Source organism: Eleginops maclovinus, chromosome 19 (assembly GCF_036324505.1).
Source record: "Eleginops maclovinus isolate JMC-PN-2008 ecotype Puerto Natales chromosome 19, JC_Emac_rtc_rv5, whole genome shotgun sequence".
Taxonomy (NCBI): domain Eukaryota; kingdom Metazoa; phylum Chordata; class Actinopteri; order Perciformes; family Eleginopidae; genus Eleginops; species Eleginops maclovinus.
This window is the reverse complement of record NC_086367.1, coordinates 8,854,322-8,881,798: the sequence shown is the minus strand read 5'-3', so window position 1 is coordinate 8,881,798 and position 27,477 is coordinate 8,854,322. Positions and strand designations below refer to the sequence as shown.

The following is a 27,477-nucleotide window of genomic DNA, read 5'->3' as shown; positions in this document are numbered from 1 at the left end:
GGCCTTCCCGCAAAACAGCCGAGAAAAAAAAGAAATATCAGAATGCAACGTTTTATTGATTTACATATAAACTGACCACAAAAGCTAAAAGCAATCGTACAACAAGGCTTACAACAAGGCTGAGGTTCGAAAAAGAGAGGACAATTTTGAACACAATATTACAAAAAAAATAACGTTTGAGAAGGCTTTTTAGCAATAACATATTTATCGTTTTGTTAACTAGTCTTTTATTTGCTGATTGTGTTTCACGAATGCAGTTATGCAATTATATAATAAACAATCAATTCAGTGTGCATTAATATCAGGATTAATATGGTCAAGCAGCGAGATTCCTAAAATGCAGTATTATGGTGGTGTTGCCCTTTAAAGGTAACCTCGCTATGTAATCTCGCGATCCTTTATGTAACCTCGAATCTGTTTACCAATCTGCTTCCTGTCCACTGACTCTTCACTTCGCTGCAGTCTTTGAAAAACGTGAAACAGGCAAACATATCGTGCAGAGATGGATATTCTGACTGTGTTACCGTCCAACTTTGGATATGCCATATTTACTTACCTCTACAGCTGGATCATGCTGGGGTATTTAGCAGTCAAGGTTGGGGGTGCGAGGAAGAAATTCGATGTTAAGGTAGATAATTTGACTTTAACTTATGCAAACGACTTGCAAAGTTCTGTGGACGCTGATACTTTTATTGGATGTGATTTTCTTTATTGTTTCTGGCTTTTATGTGACATTTTTGGTATCTCTATTTTGCAGTATCCCACTATGTACAGTGACAAGCATCAGGTATTCAACTGCATCCAGAGAGCACATCAGAACACCCTGGAGGTCTATGCTCAGTGGCTTGTTTTCCAGACCATTGCCGCTCTTGTGTATCCGGTATGTGTATCATGCTTTTGCCCACGTTATGCTGTATACACACAAAATCCTTTTTCGTGGATGTCTGTATTATTTATGTAAAACTATTAGACCTCAGAAGGGAATTTTAAGGACTACTGAAAGTGTTACAGAACAAAAAACGTGTATGAGGGTGGGACAGGCAATCCTCATGAACTCTGGCCTCAATTCGCCAGATACTAAAGTCACCATAGGGACAGTGTCACAGTGACACAGCATATTTTCATTACACTGTACCACTGTATTTCCCAAACCGTTTATAATTCTTGTTTTTTGTTTGTTTATAATCCTAGCTGTCAGCGTCTGTGCTGGGGGCTATTTGGGTGACCAGCAGGTTTTCATATGCCTGGGGCTACTACACAGGAGGTAAGACTGATGGAAGTCAAAAGCACCTGACCTCATTCATTTTTATTTGTCTGAAAGATGTTGCAGACATTTTTATGCTGGAAAGACTTAGTTGAAATACAGATCACCAATTATATACACAGGGTGCGATTTGACAAAAAAACAGAGGGGGGGATGTTTTTTTTAAATGTATTCATAGACAAGAACATTGGACTTTTAACTTGCATAACTAGGGAGAAAAAAACGCAAAAAGTAGACATGCCCTTTTTTCGGGTCCGTGGATTAGTCCCCATCACAACATGGCAAAACTTTTAATAACCCATACATGGATTTCTATTCAACGTCACAAAAACATGCGTACGCACTAACAGGCAGAAAGCACCATAGAACAGCATCAATGCTCTCCATGAAAAGACCCTCCAATTAACTTAAATCAAACACTCAAAATAATTCACTAAATAGCACAACGTGCTGTCAACACTCAGGGACAGGTCTGGAAAACTAGAAAATGTAAACAGTCGGCTCTGGTGACAAATTTGTGGTGGCTTTTTCGTTTTTCCTATCGGGGCATTGTCTGCAGCATTTCGGCCCTCTTCTATCCACAATTCTGCAAATGGGTCCTGTAAAGTAAGATGATATGCTGCTCTGAACGCGTTTCATGTTTGGTTCAGCGCTGTTTTTCCTGCGAAGTTCCCGCACAAAAATGTTACAATGTTTTTGTGTTCGATGACGTTCAGAAATATGCACCGTCTGCCAGAAGGCTGCTGAATAGCCTACTCTGATGTAAAGACACTGAAGATCGTTAGATTTCAAGAGTTTAAGTAGGCTAGCAGTTAAGTTGCATTCATCGCTATCAAGGGGGGGAAATCCTTGTCCCCACTGGAGATAAAAATAATTTAGCAGAGGTAGGGATAGGAAAACCAGAGGGGGGGAAATCCTCACCATCCCCCCCTACAAATCGCACCCTGTATATACATGTATATATACATTAAGTGTTAATTATATATCATAGTACATTTCTCAGAGTTATATGCATTGCACGAACGAACAAAATTACTTCAATACTGGGTGATGTCATTTAATCCTGTTCAACCCTCAAAAATGTATCTATATTTTCAACACAATTATTATCATAATTTGAAACATTAGTGGTGTAAAGACTGCAGTCCAGAGGTCAGTGATTACCAACATTTTATTGCCCCCTCTCCCAACAGTTTTGTTTAATCATTCACGGAAGATAGCATTCAGGAAAAAGATAATATTGCAATTATCAAAGTTGTTTTAAAATAAGTAATGCAAGTTTGATTTAAATGTAGATGTAAAATGTTAGGATTGTTTAATTGTCACACCAGCAAGTTGACCACTATTACACATGACTAAAAAATCTACTTAAATACAGTATATTGAACGAAATATAAATATAAACCAACATCTTGATACAGAATAAGGTAGAGTACTCTAGTAATAGACCAGTTTACGGCTAGAATAAAATATAGAAGCGTAATATATTATATACATTATTTAAATAAAATGTGTCATTTGATGTAGGCTATTATCAACAAAAAAGTATTGATTGTTGATTCATATATTTCTAATTTGAATGTTGGCATTGTTCTGTTTTATCTTTTTATTTCAGATCCATCAAAGAGGATGTACGGGGCCTATGGCTACATTGGATACTTTGGTGTCATCTTCCTGTCTATATCTGTAGCCCTGCAGTTGCTTGGAGTATTTTAAGACGATTGTCATCTTGTTTGTCCATTTTTACTGACTTCCATGAAACTTCTAATGTATCAACTATAACCAGCATTACAATAAATAATACTGTCAAATTGTAATGAGTAACAAATAACTTTATACTATCTTAGTAATTGTTCTTTGTTTGAATTTCTACTCCATGTGATCATCAACAATAAAGTAGATGCTGATCCAAACAGACCCAGAGATGTCTTCTTTAGTTCCCCGTTCACAGTGGCAGGCATCACAGTTAGAAATTTTTAAAAAGGGTTCTGCATTATGCGCAATGGCCCCATGTGACTCACACATGATGTGCTAATCTCACTGCAAATTGTTTAAAAAAAATATAAAGGTAATCTTAAAAAACCTATAACTGATATAAGAAAATGTTGATTGTGTCTAGAAAGTTCTCTAAAAAAAACAAAATTATAACCCTTTTTTTCAATCAACTGCATGTTTTAAGCAATTAGGCACATTTAGCTGTTCAGCACAGATCCACAGATTAACCAAATGCAAATCGGTTTAGGCCTCTAATCCAGGAAATCAAATACAAATACAACCTTTTTAAACATATTTGATCTGTAATGCATTTATTTATTTTAAAAACATAATTTCATTATATTGGAGTGTTTTATTGTTTTAGTTTCTGCCATGATGTATGTTAAAGTAATGACATCTTGTTTTAGTTTCGGCTTCGAGTACAGCAGTATTGTGTTATTAGAATTGAATGTGAAAGTCAACAAAATCCTCATTCACCGTGGTTCGTTCATGAACTGGTGCTAAACTCGTACTTTCCACGTCGAAACTTGTGTGAGGTAATTGTGTCTGAAGAAAATTAAGAAAATACGTGTTTTTTTTATATAGTTCAGTGTCAGTTTTTAACATAGATAGCACATATTTAATACTCTATACGGAACCTTTTTATTGCACTGAAGTAAATAAAACTCAAACGGTAGACTATAAATTGTTTTATTGTCATTACTTTTTAGCATCAGCTAGTTACAAGGTCATACTGTACACTCCCATTGGTTCATTCATTCGTTACAGTCAAATCTTCTATGAATGTCAAATGTTCTATGAATTGTCACAACAAGTACTATCAGACAGGCTTACTTTTAAAATTGTTAAATTGCTTGTAATGTTACCGTAATCCCACGTTGTCCACAACACCTGAATGCGACATCAACAGCGTCAGATCAAATTGGAGGTATGAACTGCGCATGTGCATGACCGAGCTGTATCGGAAGCACAAATCGGGCTTATCGAGGGGTTTCACATAAAAACAACGAAAATAAAAGGTAAGAATTCATTTGAAAATGGCTTTAAAAACAAGTAATGTTTCCAGAGTGTGTTTTTACGCTCGGTACTGCTGTTGTTGTTTGAGTTATTCTATTGTATTTTTTTTAGCAACTTCGTAGCGAGAAGAAACCTTCAAGGAAATGTTTGCTAGTGCTAAAGCGATGAACAAAAGAAACCGTGGACACAGCCCTGTTTTTATCTAGTCTATATATAAATGTAGTTAATGTTTTTACAAGTATACATTAGATACATTGTCAGCCTTGTTGTCGAATAGATTACCGAGCTTAAGTGTAAAAATAGTTGGTGATAGTTGGTGCTTGGTATAAGCTAGGGAGCATCATAATAAGGTACCGTGATTGCGCACAAACATTGTTTTTCTGAGTTCTAATAACAGTTTTTTGGTGAATTCTATATGCCGAATATATAACAAACACTTTGAGTGTTTCCGTAAAGTGTTTGATGTTGTTTTCACTTTAAGGCATTTTGACCCTTCGCCCTTTCCCAGAGCCATGTCAGGTTTTCTGGACGGAATCCGGTGCGGAGACTGCGAGTGCAATGTGGACTGGGGGGAGAGAAGGAACGCCATCGCTTCTGTAGCTGCTGGAGTTCTGGTAGATAAATGATTCTCAACGTGCAAACAAACTAGCTTAATAGATGAACGTGCAAGGCCTTCCTGCTCTATGTTTTCATCTGGTTACTATCGATTAGTGTATGCAGAGCAGTTAAATAAAAGAACAAGAGACAAACTGTATTGTGTAAGTACAATTTTGAGGGACTTGTACTTTACTTAACTATTTTTATTTTTTGCTACTTGGTACTTCTGTTAGTTCCTCTGAAGTTAGCTTCAGAGGTAACTTGAAGCTAATTTTTACTCCATTACATTTATTTAGTAGCTCTGCAGATTTAGTTTAGCTATGTGAAATATAATCAAGTCTTCAGTAAGACTTCAGTAAGACTTCAGTTACACCTAGAGAAAATCTACACGCTACCCTGCATTATACTAGTAATTCAAATTAGCTGCACTTAAATGCATCACTTATTATGATCAAAACATATACTATATTATGCTGAAATAGGCATAATTAGTACTTTAAGTATATGTTGGTGCTTGTACTTTTATTTGAGTAATATTTTTGAATGAATGACATTTACTACAGCACAGTATCCCTGCACTACCTTTACTTAAGTACAAGATCTGAGTGTTTCTTCCACCTCTGATGGAGAGCTTTATATATCTGTATGGAATGACTAGGGAACATTTTTATTACACATTTGCTGACATCCATGTTTGTATTTGCCATGAAACTCCTGTGGCTAACTGGATCTTGTTGTTGCAGTTCTTCACTGGTTGGTGGATCATCATTGATGCAGCAGTGAAATATCCTGAAGAGGGGGAGTTTCATCATGCCTATCACACTTGTGGAGTCATCGCTACAGTGGCCTTTCTCATGTAAGACATACTCTGTCAGAAGTCTGATTCTGTCACTATGAATGTTTGACAATATGGTCTTATCATAACTTCCATTATTTATTATTTTGGGTGCACTCGCATCCAGATCAGGCAGAATGTGAATGCAGCCTCAGGTTAAAGGCTCATCTCCAGGCCTAACTCCAGCAGTGGCTCAGTCAGTAGGGGCTTGGACTGGGAATCGTAGGGTCGCCGGTTCAAGTCCCCAAACAGACTTGAAATACGGAAAGTGGACTGCTACTTGGAGAGGTCCCAGTTCACATCCTAGGCCCTGCTGTGTTGCCCTTGAGCAAGGCACTGGACACCTCCAATCCCCCCTCCCCATTGCTCCCCGGGCGCTGCACAATAGCTGCCCACTGCTCCTAGTACTAGGATGGGTTAAATGCAGAGGACACATTTCACTGTGTGTGCTCTGCTGTGTGCATGTATGTGACTAATAAAGAGGGGTTCATCCTCCAATTCTATCTTCTATCCAACTCGATGTTTGGAGCTGCCCCCTTTTCGTCTTGAGATGTTATCACGCGACCTCCTTTTAGTCACATGATAACTGATGGCCCTGAAAAGGCTTGTAACCCCTGTCTTTGTTCAATAATGACGTCAGATTTGAATGGCCTTCTTAAAGGAACTTTTTCAACACAAAATAATAACACAATACTTCTCCTCTGACATGAAGTGGTATTTGTAAATCTGGATTGTTTTTGTGTGAGTTGCAGATAACTGGAGACCTTGGCTGTATAGATGTCTGTCTTTTCATCACTCTAATGGAACTGAATGGCACTCAGCTTACTGTGCTCTAAATGCCACCAAAATGTGTAAATCAGTTATAGCACAACAGTAGAAAAAGAATTTCCATGTCAGAACTATTGACTGTGCAGGAGGAAGGAATATCTTCTCATGGACAAGTTGTTTACGCTCACTAGTTGGCTTGTAGGTTGGTAGTAAGAAATTATTTCCTATATTAAGATGCTTACAAAATGTCAATGGACTATCTTGTGGGTCATGATTTCTGGAGAGCAACACTGTTGTTGACTTGAAAAAATGTCAGCCTTATTAGCGTCTCAAACAAAGTGCCATTTTGTTTAATCAGATTGGAGATAAGGCAGACATCTCCACAGATGATATCTCAAACACCATGCATCTCACACGAAAACAATGCAGACGATCTGAATTGATAGAGGAAAACGCACTCATTTTTTAATTTGAAACAAACCCAATCTCCTGAACTGAACTAACTTGGACCTTTTGAATAGACTTTATTTTTCTATTTTTCCCATTTAATATTTCCCAATTGAAAAAATGCTACCGTTGGAGAGAGTGTCATAATGCTGATACTTCTTAAGGGACAAGCATTCTTATTTTTTTTACTATTATTACTATTGAGTCTGTCGTGATAAGCAATCAGGTGTAGTGAATTTATTTAAAAGCTGATATGTTTGTAATTCTCTCTTTTGACATGTCTAGGATAAATGCTGTTTCCAACGGCCAGGTGAGAGGGGACAGCTACAGTGAAGGCTGCATCGGACAGACAGGTATGTATGATAGGATATAATAAACTGTGTATATCTCACAGTATATTATACTGAATTTTTCCCCATTCATATAGATTGATTTCACTGTAATATCTGACGGTTTCCTTGTAATAAAGTTACAACAAACATGCAGTAACTCCATTAAAAAGTGTTATGTTCACCCTGTAACGTATCCTCTCATATCTCTTGTTTGCAGGCGCTCGAGTTTGGCTCTTCATCGGCTTCATGCTGGCTTTTGGCTCCCTCATCGCCTCTATGTGGATCCTGTTCGGAGGATTTGTAGTGCCTCGTAAGTTGCACAAATTGCAGGAAAAAGAGAGTAGCCAGTAGGATGCAGTAACTGGACATTTGGTGTATAAAGAGAGCTCTTCATTTACTAAACTTAAAAGTCAAATTATAACTGCTGCCTTTTTTACCTTATTATTTTACCTGTATTATATCTGTTGTCTCTTGCAGAAAAGCCTGTCGTGTACCCCGGTATTGCCATTTTCTTCCAAAACGCGTTCATTTTCTTCGGGTAAGTTCCTCCCCAGCGTCTTGCTTCAAACCCATGTCCATACTTTGTCCCACCTTTTTTGTTTTTTGGAAATATTTTTCTCACACTATCTTCCTGTCTCCTTAGGGGTTTGGTCTTCAAGTTCGGGCGTACAGAAGATCTTTGCAGTAATGGACTCTGTGTATTGGTTTCCACTGTTTATACACTCTGCTTTCTATATTGTATGAGACAATATGCTTTAGTGGTTATTCACTTTATATATGAACTTTTTTAGCTTTCAAATTAACATGTTTAATTTTTATTGTTTGCTGTATAATGGCTAAATCATAACAAGTCACACATTTCCATAGGTTCCTATTTTAAAATTGGTGAACATTTTCAAATGTGGGACATCTCTAAATGTGTCTATTTGCACTCAACTGTGTAGCCATGTTTGATCTAAAGGTGTACATCTTGTGTACAACAAAATGTGTTTCTTGGGAGCTTTGTTTCTCTGAACTGTCCACATTTGCTTTGGGTATACTTACTTTTATAACATTTTGAATCTGGAAAGTCTTTTAAGTGGACACAGTATAAATTATTATGATACAAACCATGGAGGGCAATATTTCATAATACTGTACACATTTACTGAATGTAACCATATGGGTTGTTTCTGACTGCAACACCTACCTATTTGCTTGTGTAACATCAAAACCATGATGTCTGTTTCTAACCCCCTTGGCAGCATTAAACAGCAACATACCACGCAGAAAATCAGTCTTGCATTCATGCTTTCAACCTTTTTATGTTTTTATTTTTCCCAAACTTAACACACATAAAAAACACCAAAATACTTTGCACTAGCTAGAAGTAAAGTTGTATAAATTAAAATGAATGAACACCAAAAATAGCTTTCCGGTATCGGACTGTTTTCTTGGTCTTCTTACTTTTGGACTGCAAGATGGGGAAACTGCAAAACGGGAAAATATTTGTCCAATGCTGTACTATGAAACGCTTTTTAAATTACGTATTACTGCTTAGGGAAATGATCAATATTTAAAATACATATTGACAATGCAGGTGTACGATTGTTTTTAGCCAGATAACTGCTCAAATATGACATTTTGTTTGCCTACCTCCCAGAAAGCCTGATCATCAAAACATTTCTTGTCTTGGGGAGGCCTCCAGAAGTGCCACTTGAGTAGGAGCCCTTAAAACAATGACATATTGAAATAAAAAAAAATGTATAAATGGAAAGTAGAGTTGAGCAGAAAAAAATGAAAACATACTGCAAAATGGGTTTGAAAGATATGTTGTGGGTCACATATCACTGGTGCTAACATTCTGTTGTAACTGAATAATTAAAAATGGACCTTCTGTCTTCTTGTATGATTCAGCCAGACTGTTAATATTGGAAGCTACAGGAGCGAATTCTTACCTGCTATTATTCCAATGGCCAGACTTAAAGCGATGGTAATGAGGAGACAACAAATGTGAAATACAGCAAACCGGATTGCCCTATGAGGGGGAAAAAAGGACCGATAAACAGGAGTTACACCTTTTGATTGTTTTGCAATATGATCCTTGTGTTCTTACGTTGTGGGATCGTCGTAGTCTTTAAGCTGTAGTAGGAGATGGGCCAGCCATCCCAGCAGACCAGGGAGTCCGTGTGTGCTCAGGACAGCACAGGTGTCATGGCACTGAAACGCAAGCAGCATGTGGGTCTGTAAAAGAAAAGTTTATGATGAATCAGAATACCTGGGGGGAATTATGTTTCCTGACGTTGTTTTATTTAAGAATACAAAAATAATAATCTAAGTAAAAAATGAAAAAAAAAGTAAAATGTCCAATAAAAGATTAAATAAAGTATTTTTAAAATGAGTATATAACAAAAAAGAGTTAAAGTAAAATTTCTAATAAAACATTCAATATAAAAAAAGGAATGCAAATTTTCATATAAACATTGGAAGTTAAAGTAAAAATGTGCATATAATGTGTATAAGTATCAATCAGATCTGGCTGAACTGCACATTAGTCATGTAGTTCCATGAGTTGTGTTTTATAGATGTTTTCATCCATGTGGTGATCAAAACCTTAAGATATCTGAATCCAATTGTTGATACAACAGCCGCAGTGAATCCGATCGTCATGGCTTCCCATGGCTGATGAACTGCTGGCATGGAAACCCCAACAGCAACACCGCCAGCAAGCATGCAAGACTGCAAATGGATCTGAGAGAGAAGTGAGGATTAAGAGTGCTTGATTATCTCAGTAAATGTCATTACACAACATCCAACATCTGTGCATGAAAGAGCATAATGCTGTGTTATCATATCAAGTGTCAGAGTACCGGGTTAAGTTTTCCCTTGGGGCTGGAGAGCGAAGACACAGCAGCTGCTGTTACAGCACTGACAGCCAGGGCCAGGTAGGTGCTGAACACGGCCCCCAGCCTCCTCCCAGGAGTATGATTATCCACTAGGATGGAATTAAAACTGGGCCAAAACACCCAGAGAAACAAAGTTCCTGTAGAACACAGGTTTTACATTATACATTAGCATGATGGGTGCTTGCTAATTTCTTGTTTGAACTTAAATATCTGCTTGAATAACTTGTTGCACTTATCCTACACAACCCTATCCATCAGTAACATAAGAAAAACACCTTACCCAATATGGAGAATAATCCGGATTTCCGATCAACTTTCTCTTTTTCAAATGGTTGCTCGGCTCCTTTCTTGAACAGGATCCAGGTCATCGTGAGCCCGAAGAAGGCCCCGAAGATGTGAAGCAGCATGATGCTGTTCAAAGGCTGGACCTAGAGTTAGAAAACTTAATTATAGGCACGTTTAAGAGTACTACATGTGTTAATGTTAATATACTTGGCCAAATCTAAGGTTATGTTTAGGATTTAGAGTTGCTGATACCTTCAGCAGAGTCTGGAGGAGCCATTCATTCAAGACAAACCCTGAGACCTCCAGCAGAGCGATGAGGATCAGTTGGACAGGGTTAGTCTTCCCCAGCACGGCTCCAATTGAAATGAGGGCAGAGGCTGCACACATCTCCGCAACCACTAAGCTATATTAAAGGACATTCATTTTAGTGTGTGTACTTGTGTTTTGTTATTCCATTAGAAGATATTTACATGCTTGAACATTTAAAAAACCCTATATTTGTCAATATTGTCTGGCTGAAAACCTGTAAAAGATCCAAATACTGAAAAGCACTGAGAGGCTTGCAAGTGGCTTAGGCTTTTAGATACTCAGATAAGGGCGGAATACTATTTAGCCTGCATGTGACAAAATCAAGGGAGAAAAAACAGTATGGTTTGGTTCCATAAAATGGGTTACAGGTTGTTGGCACTCCTGTCCCAAATGCATGTCCTCTTTTTGCTATGGCTATAGATACTGTACGAACACATTTTTTCTGTAGAGATCATTAGCTCGAACAGATGGAAGACATCAAATGTACAAAGTGAGAAAATAACTACCAATTTGACCTACCTTTTCAAGTCTATCCTGATCTTTCCTCTGTAATACCAGGACTCAATGCCATTGAGTATGATGGCCCATTGCGTGGCCATGACAGCCACAAGGAGGTTGAACCCAGAGCCACTGAAACCATACCGCACAAGAAAAGTGCACAAGAAGCCAAAACCTAGAATCACCATCACATTCACATTCTGGAACTCTGAAAGAGAAAAATAAGGAATACACTTTGCTAGATACCTGCATTTACAATACACTTACTCTATGTGTTTTATCATACAGACCATATTTCCGCCCCGTGTCTTCTGCCTCATCAACTGTAAAACCTTATCACCACCCAGCAGTGAAAACTGCAGCCCCTCCTTGTATTCCTGATATTTAACTTACTGTTGATTTTAAGAACCTTTAAGAATTAGCTTTGCATATAAGTAATCTTCCATTTCATTCACCTGTTGTTACCTTTCCCCCTTCCAAACTCACCAGCGTAAAAGTTGCTGAAGGTAATCCCATACACGTTTACATTGCTTTCGATCTCAATGTAAAAGGCATATATGAGAATGAATCCTATCTGCAGAACAAGCAGCATAGGCGCCAAACGGGAGCGCAGACTTGGTGCGTATTGAGGAGCCATTGGAGACGATCCCTGCGCATTACTCACCCAACTGTCAGTGTGGCCCCGGCGATTTGGACAGGGCGCAACCCTAACCCAAGCATATCATTTTGTTTTGATCAGATTCTGGGCAGGAGTCGAACACTTCTTGAATGATTGGTCATTAGACCAAATGTATTTATTCCAACCACACAGCAACAATATATTCCCCTAATACAGGGGTTTTCAACTGGTTTTGTCCCAGGGACCACCATTCGGACTAGAAAGCAATCCGCGGCCCACTGATGTGCCTGCGCGTGCGCGTGTGTATTTGGTGTTACATGCATAGCTCAATGCATGAAACATGAAAGAGAGGCCACGCAGATTTTATAATAATAAAAGTAGATTTATTAAATTAAATTAAATTAAAGATTATTTTAAAGAAAGAATAAAGAATAATAAAGTGTTGTGCAATTCAGTATTGGGAAAAGTAACTAAAAATGTCATGCAAAGTCAGTCTAGGTGTGTGACAAAACAACAACGGAGAACAAAAATCCAACAACACCGGAGAACCAAAATCCAACAAATGAAGACCAAGGCAGCCTCAACTGCCCTAATACATTGCAATATGATTTTTTAATGTTACATTTAATTTGGTGAAGTCAATATGGTTAATTATATAATATTTTATTATTGTATATTATTTATTAGAATTTTAGTTTGACCATAAGAGACACAACAAAATGCAGTATTATTAGCCTAAAGCACATTTAGACAACATCTCTATACGGTTATAATTAAACTAAATCTTTATTTCAAAATATTTTGGATATATCTTTGCTACAAAAACGATTAAGGTGTCTTCCATTTTGGCTACGTTCTTGGTCACTCATGCCAAATGCAATGATAAACAAATATCCATGGGATACGTTTGATAACATTATAAGCAACGAGAGCTGCAACATCCACTGTTTAACTCAAACACGCGCGCGTACACACGTGCACACATTCGAACCTAGTAACAAACATAGATCGGCATACAAAACCTTGAGGCAAGTCTCTCAATGTGCTACACACACAGAGGGACTGATATAAATAACCCCCGTGTGTTGGAATTAGTGTTTTGTGCATCGCACAAAGGGATGTTGTCCTAAGACTGCATATTTTCTTCTCATAATAAACCAAAGCAAACGCGTCTCAGGGAAAAACCCGCCTCCGTGATCAGTTCATTGGTCGACCAGCGATGCCCGATTTGTCCACAAACATCTGATTGGTTCAACGAGGAGACGTTTCTGACGCAGCGTCCCACTCTCCCTAGCTCTCCCCTGTTGTCTTTGGCGGAGGAGAACCAACTGAGCGACCGGACCACTGTGCAATTTTAATGGTTCATCTCTGCATCCGTCAAAGAGAGCCCTCGGTGGTTAGATTGATTGGATATACCAGCTGTCTGACAAGCGGACGTACGTAAAACACAGCGCGGCTGTGGCTTATTGAGTCTGCGCTAACAGAAAAAGAGGAGGTTCCCGAATAGAGTCCTTTATTTATTTCTTTGTTTCCAGTGGGGAAAAATAATAACAGCGACATATACCACAGGCACTTCATTTATTATCTGTGTCCGAATACTCAAGAAAACTGGATAAGATTACAGTGGTTACTCGAAGGCCAAAGCCAAGGGGAGGAGGATGAAGCGGCGCAATGCGGACTGCAGCAAACTCCGACGGCCGTTAAAACGGAACCGAATCACTGAGGGTATATACGGCAGGTAACTCATATGGAGCCAGGCGGAGGGGTCCTCCTCACCACAGTGACGGGGGTCACTGAGTGGCGATGCTTGCAGCTTGGAGTCTCATAATCTCGAACGTCTCTAACGTCACCATTGATATCAATGAACGGCAACTGCTTGCTAGCTTATTAACCTAGCTAACAGCTAGTGATGATAGTTTAGTGTATGCTAGCTGTATGTTTTCGTTGTACATTAGCAGGTAACGTTAGCTGTTAAGCTAGCCGTAGCGCTAGGCCCCAAAACAGCCTGTTTTGAACCATGTCACAACGTCTCCTTCACAGCAGTGTTACTCTCTGAAATAAGGTGAAGTGTATCCTTGAACACGCACTAACAACCCAGACTATCTACCGTTTGCCCACGTCAGTTGTCATCTGCTAGCAGCATCTTAATAAGCCGTTTCCCAGCTGGCTAAGGTAGTTGATGTGAGCTAGCACAGCAGCAGCGTTGTCAACGTTAACCATATGAGTCCTATTTATCTAGTCGTATCATTACATATCATGTTAACATTAGCTGTAAACACGAATTGATAAAGTGTGGTTCGTTTCACTTCTGAAGACCATGTGTTGCACTTCTAAGACAACTTAAAGCTGCTTAGTTTTACACATGGCAGGTTCTCAATGTGTGACTTCCTATGTGTCTGACAAACCAAACGTTAAAGGCCACTGGTTACACACGTGGCATCTGAACCTAGATATGAGGGACAGTTCTTGAATTATTGAGCAGGTGCCCCTACCACAAAACAGTTTGCTGTGAGATCAAAGAGCACTCTTACTGTGTCACATTCTTGGTCTCAGTGCACTATTGATAGACAATGTCAACAGTACTCAAATGTGTCTATTTTAATGTATTAACATAAATCATGGCAAGAACCAGCAATAAACTACAACATGTGTGTATTTATAATCTAGTCCACAATCTTTGAGAAATTGCTATGGATTATGCGATGTACAAATGTTAAAAGCGGCAACACAAAAACATCCTGATGTCTGAAATGTCTATGCATTAGTTCTGTATGTATGACAAGTTGCATTTCAATATATAAGCCGCTCAGAATAAGTGCAATGCAAACTGGAATTGTATCTGTCAAACAACAGCAATAGGCTCGAGACATCTTGCATTTGATTCTCACACACCCACACAAACACTTACATTAAAGCTGAATCTCCTTTGAAGTACTTCAGATTGACATGCCATGTATTATTGAATATTTGGGGTAGATAAGAATGCCACTTGTAGTGTTTTATGGTTTTCCAAAACATTATGTGTCATACAAACTTTTTTCTTCTCATGTTTTAGTACCTTCCTGTACCTGAAGTTCCTGGTGGTTTGGGCCCTAGTGCTGCTGGCAGACTTTGTATTGGAGTTCAGGTTTGAGTACCTCTGGCCGTTCTGGCTCTTCATCCGGAGTGTGTACGACTCCTTTAGATACCAGGGGCTGGTGAGTGACTATTTCTTTGTACTTATTATGACTTCATAAGTCATGAAAAGGCATAGACATTTTCAACATCTATTGTTTTTCCCTCTTCACAAATTAACTTTTAGATGTTTGCACTAAAACAAATAAGTACAAAGATACTAGAACTATGTGGTTATACCTTGAATGTTTTCAGCACCATAGCGCTACTGCAACAGTCAGTTTCATGGATACATGCAGACAGTTACTCTATTATCACATAATTGTCTTTCAAAATGCATAGACCTAAATATTAGCAACTTAATGCCTTGGCATTGTTTATCATTTATAAACTAAAGATAATGCAACCGATTTCTTCCAATAATCATATCTTGTATACATGTGAACTAAACAGTAACCCTAAACATTGATTCACATGGTTAGCAAAAGGAACAGTCAAAGATAGTGGTAGATAGATCTGATCAGGCGCTTAAATTATTATACAAAATCTATCATCATTTTACTTTCCTGTGGGTCCTTTATTGATGCTGGACTGCTTGCTCTCATTTAGCTGCAATGTGTAGGTGTGTTTGGTGCTGAATATGTGTCTCACAGGGATGGAAAAATGTAATATTCACATAATGATTTGTAGCGTAATTCAACAATGAGTTTAATCACCCAGAACAAGATCACTCCAATATTAATGAAAAGAGATATGGCTTCAACACCTTTTAGGCTGCTTGTTAGCCTGGACTCCTATCTTTTCCTTTTTAGGGAAATATTTTAGTTTTGTGGAAGTTTGTGTTACATGTTAATCATACCTGCCTCTGCTCTCTCCCCTTCAGGCCTTCTCAGTATTCTTTGTGTGTGTGGCGTTTACCTCGGACATCATTTGCCTCCTATTCATCCCAGTGCAATGGCTATTCTTCGCTGCCAGTACCTATGTGTGGGTGCAGTATGTTTGGCACACAGGTGAGGCCCTCCAATGTGTGTTAGTGTCTTGGTATTTGTGGGTTTAAATACTGCATATTAGACAAAGCACTTGCTATAAAAGTAGTGTCATTTTATCTGTTCTTTAAATTAGTTCTGATAATGCAGACAAAACAAGGAATGAAGACGCTTTCTGTGTATTCACATGATGGACTATTAAGATAAAGTGTTCTTTAAGGTCACAGACCACACTACTTCTTAGAACTTGGTCTATTTTTTGTTGAACTTCCACTTAGTGCTTTGTGGGAAAACAGATGTGAGAAGTGTTCTGCAATCCCTCTGCACATTGTGTTATCGTATTTACAAATACTTGGTTTATGCTTCTAAGAATTTTGCATGCCGTGTGTAAGTGAGCTGCACACTGCAGATTAGTTGTCAGGCTGATTTAGCGGTATCCCCCGTGTTGACTGAAGGCCAGGTGTCAGATGGAAATCCTAGTGCCAGCTGGGGGAGGGAGAAACACAAGAGTGGTTCCCAGTTGCTTTTTCAGCACTCTAACTTTACGCACCAGTGGCATTCTCTGTTGAAGTATTAATATCTCTTAAGACTCCATGGCCCGGTGGGGAGCGTGTCTTGCGGTTTAGTGCAGCCAAGGAGACAATGGGTAGTGTCTGTAGCCTGACAACTACATGTGTTTAGTAAATAAAGAGCCATGTAGAGTGCAGAGAAGGTTTCCACAGAATGATGAAAGGTCTATTTTCATCAAGGCTTCACTTAGATTTTAGGCAGATGCTGCTTTATCTGATGACATCGCACTGGAAGATTCACTCTTGAACCGCAAACTAAAATATAAAGCATATTGGATAACAATTGAGTTGTGCCACACAAGATCAAGAGCACAGTAGGGCAACACTGGATTCCATAAAGACTTGCCAATGTCATTATTCTAAAAAGTGTTGTAACAGAAAAATAACTACTTTGCTTAAATACTGCCTTAACTAATGATCCAGGGGGTGACTTATGAAGGAATAAGTTAACAATGACTATTGCCGTTGGATTTGATTCTCATTGCAATGGACACAATTCAGATGCCACATATTACTAATGTCTAATGCCTATTCATAATGTAGTAATAATAATAATAATAATAAATGTATTTTATAAGCGCTTTTACAGGTGCTCAAAGTTGCTTTACAGAGTTAACTAAAAAAAAGACAACGAATAAGTAAAAGTCACATTAAAATGTGTCTGTTCTGCTTTGTTTTTTTCCAGAGAGAGGTGTCTGTCTGCCCACAGTGTCTCTATGGATACTCTTCGTGTACATCGAGGCAGCCATCAGATTCAAAGACCTGAAGAACTTCCACGTGGACCTGTGTCGTCCCTTTGCTGCACACTGGTGAGCCGCTGTTCAGTTTAAACTGTGTGAAACGCTGTTCCTGACAGACAGGCTTTGACTGGAAGGCATGTTTAGGTTTGGTGCAGACTATGTCAGCAGGGTGGAGAGGAATTATGTGAACACAGCATTATATCACCTAATCTGCACAGCTTTATTTATTGCTCTGCACTACATGAAGTCATTAATGTCACATGATTGGTTACGTGTTATCATAGCTATTTTTTTCTTCCCTTTGCTAATTTTCAAGATAAATCATTTTAAAGCTGGATTGCATTTTAAAGCTGGAGTGTTTAAGATACAGATTGATATTCTAAAGTTTAGATCATTTAAGTACACTAATGTAGCAGTGGTTCCTTGATCATTTCATTATTTTGCACTGTTTCTTTATGACTAACAAGTGCTCTTCTTGTGTCCATCTCTGCAGCATTGGCTACCCAGTGGTCACGCTGGGCTTCGGCTTCAAGAGCTACGTAAGCTATAAGATGCGCCTTCGGAAGCAGAAGGAGGTGCAGAAGGAGAACGAGTTTTACATGCAGCTCCTGCAGCAGGCTCTGCCTCCGGAGCAACAGATGCTCCAGAGGCAAGAGCGAGAAGCAGAAGAAGGTAAAACACACAGACGCATGCACACGTGAAGCACCTGGTTCAGATCTGAGGCTCACAAACACACTCTACTCATAATAATTAGAGATGTGACAAATCATCTAGCTTGCTGCCATGCGTCACTGGTGAAACGTCTGGGTTGGGAAGATTAATGATCTCAATGATGATTTCAAAAATGTCCCAGTTTGGGATAAAGTACTTCTGATCTGCTGGTCAGTCACTTTGAGTGTTGACAAAGATGGCAGGTAGCCACCAGAAAGTCTTACAAAAGTTAATTCCTTTACATATTTTTGGCTTTGTCGAGACGGCTGTTGTTCAGAAGGTAGAGCGGCTTTCAACCAATTGGAAGGAATCTGACCTGCAGTAGTGATGCAGGAAGATACTGATGCATGCATGTGTGTGAGAAGAGCAGTGTCCTATTCGTGTGATTTAATAAATGGTGAAAAGGTGTGGACCCTTGCAACAGAACTATCTTTTGAATAACAACAAGTTTTAATCAAGTTTGTGTTTGTCATGAATCTGCCCTGTCAAACGAGCCAACATTTTCCAACATGAAGCCTTTCCCTCCCTACCCAAAGTCTGTGGTTGCAGGTGCCTCACAGTTTAAATAAACACACAATGCACATTATGATCACAAGATGATTTGTTTGTTGAGGGTGATTAGGCAAAGTTTTGAAAGAACCCAAGAGTGAAACGAATTGCAGGAAAGTTCCCCAAAGAACCAATTTCACCAAGAAAAGGATCACTGTATTGTTTTGTTTTGCAGTTGTAGACAAAGCTTGGCAGTTTGACCTAAGTAACACTGACACAGCACAGGAATCCTTCTCTCCATGGTTACACAAAGTCACATTTCATATAAAGAATTACACATAGGACTCTTTAAGCTGTTTTGTTAAATATATTTCCTTTGTATTCCCTTCACTTCCCCCCTTCACTCATACTACAGCAGCAGCAGCAGCTAAAGGAATATCTGAAGTGGAGACGCCTCCAGTGTCACAGAATGGCGCTCCAGCCAATAAAAAGACATTGGCACCTCTGCCAGAATTAGAGTTTAGAGAAAAAGGAAAAGAGGGAAAGGGCGATGCTAAAAAGCAGCACAACAGCATCCTGCCATCATCAGTGGACTCTAAGCTCCAAGAGATGGAGTATATGGAGAACCATATGAACAACAAGAGACTGACCACAGAGCTGGGCAGCACAGAAAACCTGTTGCTTAAAGAGGACAACAATTCCTCTTGCTCCTCCTCATCCTCATCCTCCTCCAAAAACTACAAAAATGCTAGCAGCAATGCCGCAACGCTCAACTCCTCCCCCCGCGGTCACAGTGCTACCAACGGCAGCGTGCCCTCTGCACCATCATCTTCCTCTTCCACGGGGAAGAACGAAAAGAAGCACAAGTTAACAGTGGGGAAGGGGACGTCGGGGGGCTCGCACAGGGATCCCACAGACAACTGCATCCCCAACAACCAGCTGAGCAAGCCAGAAGCACTTGTTAGGTAAGGAGCACACGGCTGTATTCATTAAAGGGCCCTATTATGCTTTTTGGGGTTTTGCCTTCCCTGTAGTGTGTTATAGGTTTTTGTGCCTGTAATGGTCAGCAAAGAGTAACATTTATTTCCGTAACAGTGACATTACTGTATGTCACTTTGGTCAAGAGAAGCAATCAAAACAGTGTGGGCCAGCTAACCAATCAGAGCAGACTGGGCTCTGGTGTCAGACAGGGTGGAAAGGGGCAGTATGAGGAAAAATAAAGACATTTTTGAACATTAACACATGTAAACAAGTCATAGTAGAGGCAGAAAATACAAATATGAACCCTCTTTTAAAGCTGTTATAATATGAAATGAACTATTTATGCATTGCTCTCAAAATGTTCTCTCAAACTAAATTGATTAGACACAAGTATGTGTTGAGGCTAGGGATGTCGTTACGTTCGTCACGTTGCACACATCACTGTGCACACTTAAACAAACCAGCTTTACCTTTTTTTATAAAATAATAAAATAAAGTAAGATCAGGAGCTCAAGTGCTCGGTAAAATCAAATAAAAATGAGCTTAGTAACATTTTTATTTGACAGCCGACCTTTCATGGTTTCCTTTCATACTGTTCGAGGTCGTTTTATCCTCTTTGTATTTTGTAAAACATCTCAAGTGTCAGTGTGGATTTGAAGTTGCAAAAACAGAACAAAGTGCTAAAGTTCAAAGCTTTTCATCTGAAAGCAGTCATTTCAAAAGCACGGGATATGTTTTTTTAGGTTGCTCGTCATCGCTTGTTGATTCTCTCTGGCGTATCATTAGCTGAAACTTTTTGGCAGGCTGCTGTTTATTTCATGCTTCACTGCCTAAATCAAGTTATTCCAGCGTGTTTATGGGGAACACCAGTTACATTTTGACAGTTTGTGCACCTGGAGCAAACAGAGTGTCAAGGATTGGTTGTAAACGGATACATTAAACCAGAGTCAGCCCTTACTCTGATTAGCTTGTCACTTGCTTAGTTTGGAAATCACATATTGCAAACAGATGGTCATTAACAGGGTGTCTTGCTTGTATGAATTAATTGGGCTGAGAATGTTGGAAAATGTATTTTCACTCTTTATTTTTTGCAAACAATATTGTAAAATGTTGTTTTATTGACAGACAATCTTTTTCAGAGTTGTCATTTCTCGGGTGTAAAAGTTTAGTGTAGGGTAGGAGTCAAAGAAAAATGAGTCTTGTTGTTTTAGTGCATTCAAGATGTGTATGTGTAGGGTATGGTATACTTTTTGCACTACTGTCTTTCCGGCAGATTATTCTTGGTGACTGTTTTACATGACGGCAGATCATCAATGAAAAAGTGTATACCAATATCTGCATCATAAGATTCAAGTCAATGTCTTAGAATTATCTTAGACATAGAAGTGGTTATGAATCGTATCAGTTCAGAGTGATGGTCATCACCATATAGGCTGCACTCTGAAACATAAAGGGTTTTTTGTAGTCGTACTTTGTACTTGACTCAAAGGCTTTTCTTAATTTATTGTATGGATTCAATATGAACATGCTTTGGGTGCGATATTAATTGAGGTATTGTTTTTCTGAGGCAGCAAAATGAAGAGACCAATCCAAATGTTTCTTAAATCTTTATCTCTACATGTATGGCAGCTATTCCAGTGTCTGTTGAATTCCAACAGAGAAATGCTGTCAGTAGTTTCTAGAATACATTTGAAACAAACACAAACCTATAAACAGTAAAACCATTGATAATGCTTAAGTGGGCTCTTAATTTTTTCCGGATCTGTATATTGCATAGTTGGACCATTAACACACAATAATTAGACTTCGATCTATAACATCTAACTGATATGGATGTACAGAATACATATATTAATGTAGTCTCTCCTCTCTTCACCCTCCCACCGGGACAGATTGGAGCAGGATGTAAAGAAGTTGAAGGCAGACCTGCAGGCGAGCCGGCAGGTGGAGCAGGACCTGCGCAGCCAGATCGGCTCGCTGGGCAGCGCCGAGCGCTCCATACGCACAGAGCTAGGCCAACTGCGCCAGGAGAACGAGCTGCTGCAGAACAAGTGAGTGGGGGGCGCAGATCAAAGCTGAGTTACACTGGAGATCATTTTTGGTTTAGGATCTGTACTAACCAAGGCAATCGGGGTGTTCATTGTCATTCATTATTATGTATTAAAACTACATATTCCTAACATTGGTGCAGATTTTTGAATTCTATCTGCACTTTCAGTCGCTAAAGAATGACGAGATGAGATAAAGAATACCAAACTGTTTCTCAAATAAGATCTATACATGTGAAACAGTGATGGATACCTATAGCATGGGGAGAAATCCTGTCCTGGCCACCCTGCATTACCTCTTTGTTAAGGTTCTATTCTATCATGTGTATCTGTGCTTTTTCTAGGCTCCATAATGCTGTGCAGTCAAAACAAAAGGACAAACAGTCAGTGGGCCAACTGGAGAAGAGGCTCAAAGCAGAACAGGAAGCTCGAGCCGCGGCAGAGAAACAGCTCGCAGACGAAAAGAAGCGAAAGAAGTTAGAGGAGGCCACAGCAGCCAGAGCAGTAGCACTAGCAGCAGCGTCCAGGTAGCTGCTCATCTGCCACTCTCACTTCTGATTTGTTGCTGTTTTCTTTCAAGTTCTGATCTTCTATTATCCTAAATATACTACTGTTCTCCCTCCGTTTTTTCAGAGGGGAGTGCACAGACACGCTGAGGCGGCGAATCAATGAATTAGAAACAGAGTGTAAAAAGTTATCAATGGACATCAAGCTAAAGGAAGACCAGATAAGAGAGCTTGAATTGAAAGTTCAGGTAAGGAGTTTTTCAGATATTATTGCTTTTTGAATCTGCTCAGGTAGACATCAGCGTTCGGATTCCTGTCGTGAACTACAGGCTTGTGTACATGGCTAGTTCTGCTTCTGTCCTGCACACAATTACCTTATGGAAAGTACTGTGTCAAAGCTTAAAAAAAAGTCAGAAGAGATGCAGCAAAATGTACTGTGTTTATATCATGATGGGGCATTTCTGGAAGTTTTAGTGCTCCAGAAATAGTTAATGCTAGTGTGCAGTAAGTAAACACAGCTTAAAGAAAATATGTCAAATTGTTCATGACTATAGAAGATATCAATGAATTCTATACCTTACCTGTTTTATTTTACAAACTACCCTAATCATTTTAGAGGCATGGTCCAGTACTAAAACAGTGACTTTCACCATTTATAACTCAGCATTCATTATTTAGGTTTCATCCACCTGCTATACACGGCATATACTATATGTACTGGTTATGGTGGTTATACTGTTTAATTGTTTATTTTATCTAAAACTGCCAGATTAGGTTTTTCTATTCTTTTCCCTTGTTTTTCACTTGTCAGTTGCTTTCTGGAGCTAGGCAAACATTGATTTTGCAACATGTACCCTGTTTGTTTGGGTATTTTAACATATGATTTAATTTGTTCTTTAATGGCTATGACCTAAATAATATTCAACCCTAGTGCTCATAAAGTCACCAGCAGTCTGCTACAGGTTCAGAAGCTTTGTGTATCTTTTTAAGGCTTTAATGGAATACGGTCAACATCATGTTAGCGGTTCATTTTAATAACAGCAACATTCTGGCACAGCCTTTTGTCATTTTAAACACTTGACTCACTGCAGTGACGCATACTATCCTCAAACCATTTTTGCATCCTCGAGAAGGTCTTTCTTGCTGTTTGTTTTGCTACGGATGTTATGAAAACAAATCCAATTTGCACCGTGTCATTGCTATCACCATGGTGCTAAAGCGTTGACCACACCTGTATCTCTTCTCCTCCATCTCTCAGGAGCTCCATAAATATAAGGAGAATGAAAAAGACACAGAGGTGCTGATGTCGGCGCTGTCAGCCATGCAAGACAAGACGCAGCACCTGGAAAACAGTCTGAGCGCAGAGACCAGGATCAAACTGGACCTTTTCTCTGCGCTGGGAGACGCCAAGAGGCAGCTGGAGATCGCACAAGGTCAGTCTGATGTCGACACATGTTGGTGTTCACTGTTGAGGTGGCTAACCCTAGGCTTTTTCTTCTCTGAAGCCACCTGAGGTAAGGTGAGGGGATCTGACAGTCATCTCCAAAAGCACACAAGGAGATGCTGTTTGTTATAACTGAAAGAGAATTCTTTATTCAACATTAAACTCTGAAAACTGTTACCACCAGCTGATCCCCCAACTAACATTTCCTCTTTCTATCTCACCCACTATAGTTTGAGCGTGGTCAGCAAAAGGGGCCCATTTATCAAAACATGATCATATTAATTCATAGGAGTTTTATCAGTTTTAAATAATGTATATTGCACAAATCAAACAACTATAAGTCAAAGCATATCTGTTACTTATTCTCAATGGAACACCAAAGTCTGTAAACGGGTGTATTATAACAAAAAAGAAGATGTGAGGGTCCAAGGACAGAGGGTGTCGTGTTCATTTTCTGTACAAACTGTAACTCCACTGAGACAAATGTAAAAGGTGTGATATTGGGCTATATAAATACACTTTAATGATTGACCACCAACCTGTTGCTACAGGTACTTTAGGTTTGTTTACGATATAATTCATGTTTGTTTTCGCTGTTCATGGATGTATTGGTGTCAAAAATTCACGCTATAGTGAAGTGCAACCAAATAAACAAGGCAACTTGTAAGAAACTGTAGAACAAAAAGCTTAAGGTTGCTTGTGAAAATATTCCATAAATCGATCCAGTGTTGGACATGTTTTACACTGGTCGTAATAAATAAACGATTGAATCTTTTTTTTAACCCTCATCTTAGAGTTGCCTCGTCTTGGACTGACATGTTGCTGTTTGTTTTCAGGTCAGATCCTGCAGAAGGACCAGGAAATAAAAGATCTGAAACAGAAGATAGCCGAAGTGATGGCCGTCATGCCCAGCATCTCCTACTCAGCCGACACCAGCAGCATGACCCCCGTGGCCCCCCATTACTCCTCCAAGTTCATGGACACCAATCCCTCCGGCCTGGACCCCAACGCCTCCGTTTACCAGCCACTCAAAAAGTGAACGCTTCGCCCCGCGCCCTCTCCTGCCTCCGTCAACTTTTATTTTTCCTGCAGGCCCACCACCTTCCAATCTGCTCGGCATGTCTGCGGCTGAGAACATGGTTTTTCTGTTTTTTTTTTTCCCTCGCCAGGTCAAAAGGATGTTGTATCGTGTGACTGTATTTGTTGTAGTTAAAACAAAAGACACAAACACTTAAAACGGACATCACATGTCAACAAGAAGTAATTTTTTTCTCTCTCTTAAATGTCTAGTGAAACCTCACAGAATCGAGTTTGTATCTTCATCTCAAGGAGGGGTTTGCTCTCCTTTTCCCAGCACCACTGCTCTTTGGTCCGGGGGGAATGGCTGCTTTATTATTTTAGGTTGATTCTTACCTCCTAAAACTTGGAGTTCTCCTATCATACAGTCATACAGCCTGACTAGTATCTCAATTTCTTTGTCAGATTATTTTTTTCTCCCATGGCAATATGGTAACATCTGTACTACCAGAGGAATGTAGTGCAAAGTTGGCACAGACTCTCAGCCCTGTTATGTTTTTAATTAATTTTTTTAAGGCACCAAAATGGACCCTGCTCTCGGCTGCTTTTGGGGGTAAATCGTTTTTAAAGTGTATTGTGTGGTTCTATTGGTTCACTCTTTTAGATTTCAAGTGTTGATTGCAATACGTTGGAAAACATCTTGTGTTAATGGCAGAAACCTCCAAATTCAATGAACCCAAGGAGCAAGTGATGTTCAGAAAAAATCAGTTTTGTGTCTCCCCCCCGCCCCCGAGACAGATTGGCTTGTATACATACAAGTGTACTGGCTTTTCTGCACTCTCCTTCATCCGTTTTTATGATCAGTGCCTTGAGTTGAGGACAGTTTGAGGATGAGATACAGCCTAACACATTATGAATTATTCGTAAAGCATCTGGCTTGGATGGAAGAATTTGACCTAGCCTTGTGAAGTGGGACAAAGTTGCCTTTAGACTATGATTTGGCTTTTGGACATTGTATTAATAAGAGGGCAGCTTCTGTAAGTCTCATTTACCAGATAGATTGGACCACAACAAATTCATTGTACTTCTATTTGCCTATCAGTACGTCCACTGCTTACTGGTCTCTGGCTCGTCACATTTCCGTTCACAGAAGCTCATCTCCACTGGTGTGAAACCCCCCCAAATCCTTCGCTTTAGCGGCTGCGCCCCTCTGTTCTTTATTATTTCCAATTTAAAGTTGCACTGTAGAAAAAAACATACGAAAGGGAAAAACTCTAAAGATGGACTGTGCAATGTAAACAAAGCTTTGGAAATGCCAATGTTACGATAGCAGTTTAAGTAATTTTATTTAATGAATCCTCCACTTCAGTTTGTGTGCCAAGACTGGGAATGCTCATTTCTCTAGTAATGTGTTCAAGAATGTACCGCAAATACATTGGCCGACGTGTTTGTCAATTATCCAGTTTAAATATCACTTAATGGAAGTTTCTGTTAAGCAGGTAAGCAGAAAGTGGTCACCTGTTTGTAGTAGTGTGTAGTTTAAAAGTAAGGGACTAGGAAGTCACATTTCTTTTTGTGAATGTTACAGTATTTGCAACTGTTGGGGAAGTAGCTGTTTTTAAGAGCAGCTATCCTTACTCCTGTTTCTGGTATTATTGTTATTTTCCTGCAGGGAGAAGAATTGCTTGAGTCTGATGTGGTTTCGCCATCATCTGAAATGGTCATTGTTGTGCGTGTGGTTTTTCACCTTCTGTATAAGGAGACGCTTTTTTTTTCTCGCCCAGATCGCTGTCATTGACTCCTGGAAAAAATGTTTTTGGGGAAAAATACAATTGAGTCAGTTGTTCGGTCAACTGATTGTTTGGAAGTATAGAGAACTGTTTTGTTTGTTTTTGTTTTCTATGCCCACAGTCACTGCTCTGTTTCTGCCCAGGTCTGACCTTGGCTGTGCTCTCGCTCTGTGAGGTTTACAAGGAATAAACATTCTTTTCTTGCAAATTGACTTTTCTCTGCTTATTGTTTTTGACTTCATACAATGAATTTGGATTTTTCCCTTTCCAAACCTCGGTGTGGGACTAAAATATCAAGCCTCAGAGAGCCTGCTTTACAAGACTTGTGGGGTTTAAAAGAAATGGTATTAATCGGTCTCTTGCAAGTCCTTAGCTTTGATGGAAATGCACCACAAATAAATCACTATAATGCTGTGGCAACCTAGAACCATAATTCCAAAAATGTGTTTTTGTTGTAATGTTATTTTTCAAGAAAAATGCTTTTCTTATTTAATTTTTTTTTTTTGTAGTGATTAAGCGCCAATGAATGACCTAAAGTAAAACAATATCTAAGGTATGGGTTTCTTTAATTACTTGTAAAATGTGCCTTTTAAAAAAGGTTCATAAAGCTGTTGCTATTTCTGGTGTTAGAGATTAGATGCACTAATGCGTTACTGCCAGTAGGAGGCAGTGTTTATTTTTATATTGAGGGTTTAAAGAGATAATCTGTCAAAACAGATTGTGGTTGTTAACCACTAATGCTTTCTTTTCAAGACCAGAAAATCTCATTTAACTCTGACAAAAGGAATTTATGAATACATTGTTCACGCTAACCACTAATCACGGCTGGTCAAAACATAGTGACCAATTGTGCTCCCAAGAGCAATTTGGCAGCATGCAGGTAAATGCTTTTCAAATTCAGACATAATAACCTCCAGGGAGTTTCTCTGCTCTGCTGACCTCTGTCTGGCCTTGAGATTTCAGTCACTGATGGAAACACAAATGGGAGCAAAGTATGGGCTCCTACGATCTTGATTGGGCTGGTAATTCATTCATCGAATGCATTTGGAAAAATTTGGGCTGGGAGATAAAGAATCAAAGGACTAGTGAAATTCAATGCATGAAAAAAGCCCTCTGCTCAGGATTCCGTCACAGGCCTGGCTTCCCAAATATGATAGATTAACCTGTGCAGTGCCACAAATGTGGGAAACGCTGCCCCATTTCCCTTAATAATTGGTGCCTTGGTTTACCA

General features: G+C 39.3%; 4 protein-coding genes across 8 annotated transcripts; 3 read left to right on the top strand and 1 right to left on the bottom strand.

Moving 5' to 3' along the window:
* Positions 1 to 374: 374 nt before the first annotated feature.
* mgst3b (microsomal glutathione S-transferase 3b) lies at positions 375 to 3,181 on the top strand. The gene is made up of 4 exons (XM_063908411.1): positions 375 to 628; positions 758 to 880; positions 1,192 to 1,264; positions 2,880 to 3,181. Exons 1-4 carry the CDS (start codon positions 503 to 505, stop codon positions 2,978 to 2,980), a joined length of 423 nt encoding a protein of 140 aa, XP_063764481.1. The 5' UTR covers positions 375 to 502; the 3' UTR covers positions 2,981 to 3,181.
* Positions 3,182 to 4,029: 848 nt separating this feature from the next.
* On the top strand, positions 4,030 to 8,528 carry tmem50a (transmembrane protein 50A). 2 transcript variants are annotated; one of them, XM_063908408.1, is made up of 7 exons: positions 4,030 to 4,278; positions 4,785 to 4,890; positions 5,617 to 5,729; positions 7,209 to 7,276; positions 7,473 to 7,565; positions 7,733 to 7,793; positions 7,899 to 8,528. In XM_063908408.1, the coding sequence occupies exons 2-7, from the start codon at positions 4,789 to 4,791 to the stop codon at positions 8,044 to 8,046; spliced, it is 585 nt and encodes a 194-aa protein (XP_063764478.1). In that variant the 5' UTR covers positions 4,030 to 4,278; positions 4,785 to 4,788; the 3' UTR covers positions 8,047 to 8,528. The 2 variants fall into 2 exon arrangements, with proteins under 2 accessions (XP_063764478.1, XP_063764479.1); XM_063908409.1 differs by having other exon boundaries at positions 4,084 to 4,278; positions 4,758 to 4,890.
* Positions 8,529 to 8,539: 11 nt separating this feature from the next.
* Positions 8,540 to 12,028, bottom strand: rhd (Rh blood group, D antigen). 3 transcript variants are annotated; one of them, XM_063908405.1, is made up of 10 exons: positions 11,719 to 12,025; positions 11,254 to 11,440; positions 10,678 to 10,828; positions 10,421 to 10,568; positions 10,105 to 10,277; positions 9,848 to 9,985; positions 9,351 to 9,478; positions 9,193 to 9,272; positions 8,891 to 8,964; positions 8,540 to 8,724 (listed from the first exon to the last, which is right to left on the bottom strand). In XM_063908405.1, exons 1-10 carry the CDS (start codon positions 11,867 to 11,869, stop codon positions 8,698 to 8,700), a joined length of 1,257 nt encoding a protein of 418 aa, XP_063764475.1. In that variant the 5' UTR covers positions 11,870 to 12,025; the 3' UTR covers positions 8,540 to 8,697. The 3 variants fall into 3 exon arrangements, with proteins under 3 accessions (XP_063764475.1, XP_063764474.1, XP_063764476.1); XM_063908404.1 differs by having other exon boundaries at positions 8,540 to 8,964; positions 11,719 to 12,028; XM_063908406.1 differs by having other exon boundaries at positions 8,540 to 8,964; positions 11,254 to 11,364.
* Positions 12,029 to 13,133: 1,105 nt separating this feature from the next.
* On the top strand, positions 13,134 to 26,454 carry maco1b (macoilin 1b). Of its 2 annotated transcripts, none has more exons than XM_063908403.1 (11): positions 13,134 to 13,589; positions 14,907 to 15,048; positions 15,849 to 15,975; positions 17,206 to 17,329; positions 17,754 to 17,932; positions 18,879 to 19,425; positions 21,334 to 21,492; positions 21,834 to 22,016; positions 22,123 to 22,243; positions 23,254 to 23,428; positions 24,276 to 26,454. In XM_063908403.1, exons 1-11 carry the CDS (start codon positions 13,510 to 13,512, stop codon positions 24,476 to 24,478), a joined length of 2,040 nt encoding a protein of 679 aa, XP_063764473.1. In that variant the 5' UTR covers positions 13,134 to 13,509; the 3' UTR covers positions 24,479 to 26,454. The 2 variants fall into 2 exon arrangements, with proteins under 2 accessions (XP_063764473.1, XP_063764472.1); XM_063908402.1 differs by having other exon boundaries at positions 13,136 to 13,589; positions 18,876 to 19,425.
* The last annotated feature ends 1,023 nt before the right edge of the window (positions 26,455 to 27,477 follow it).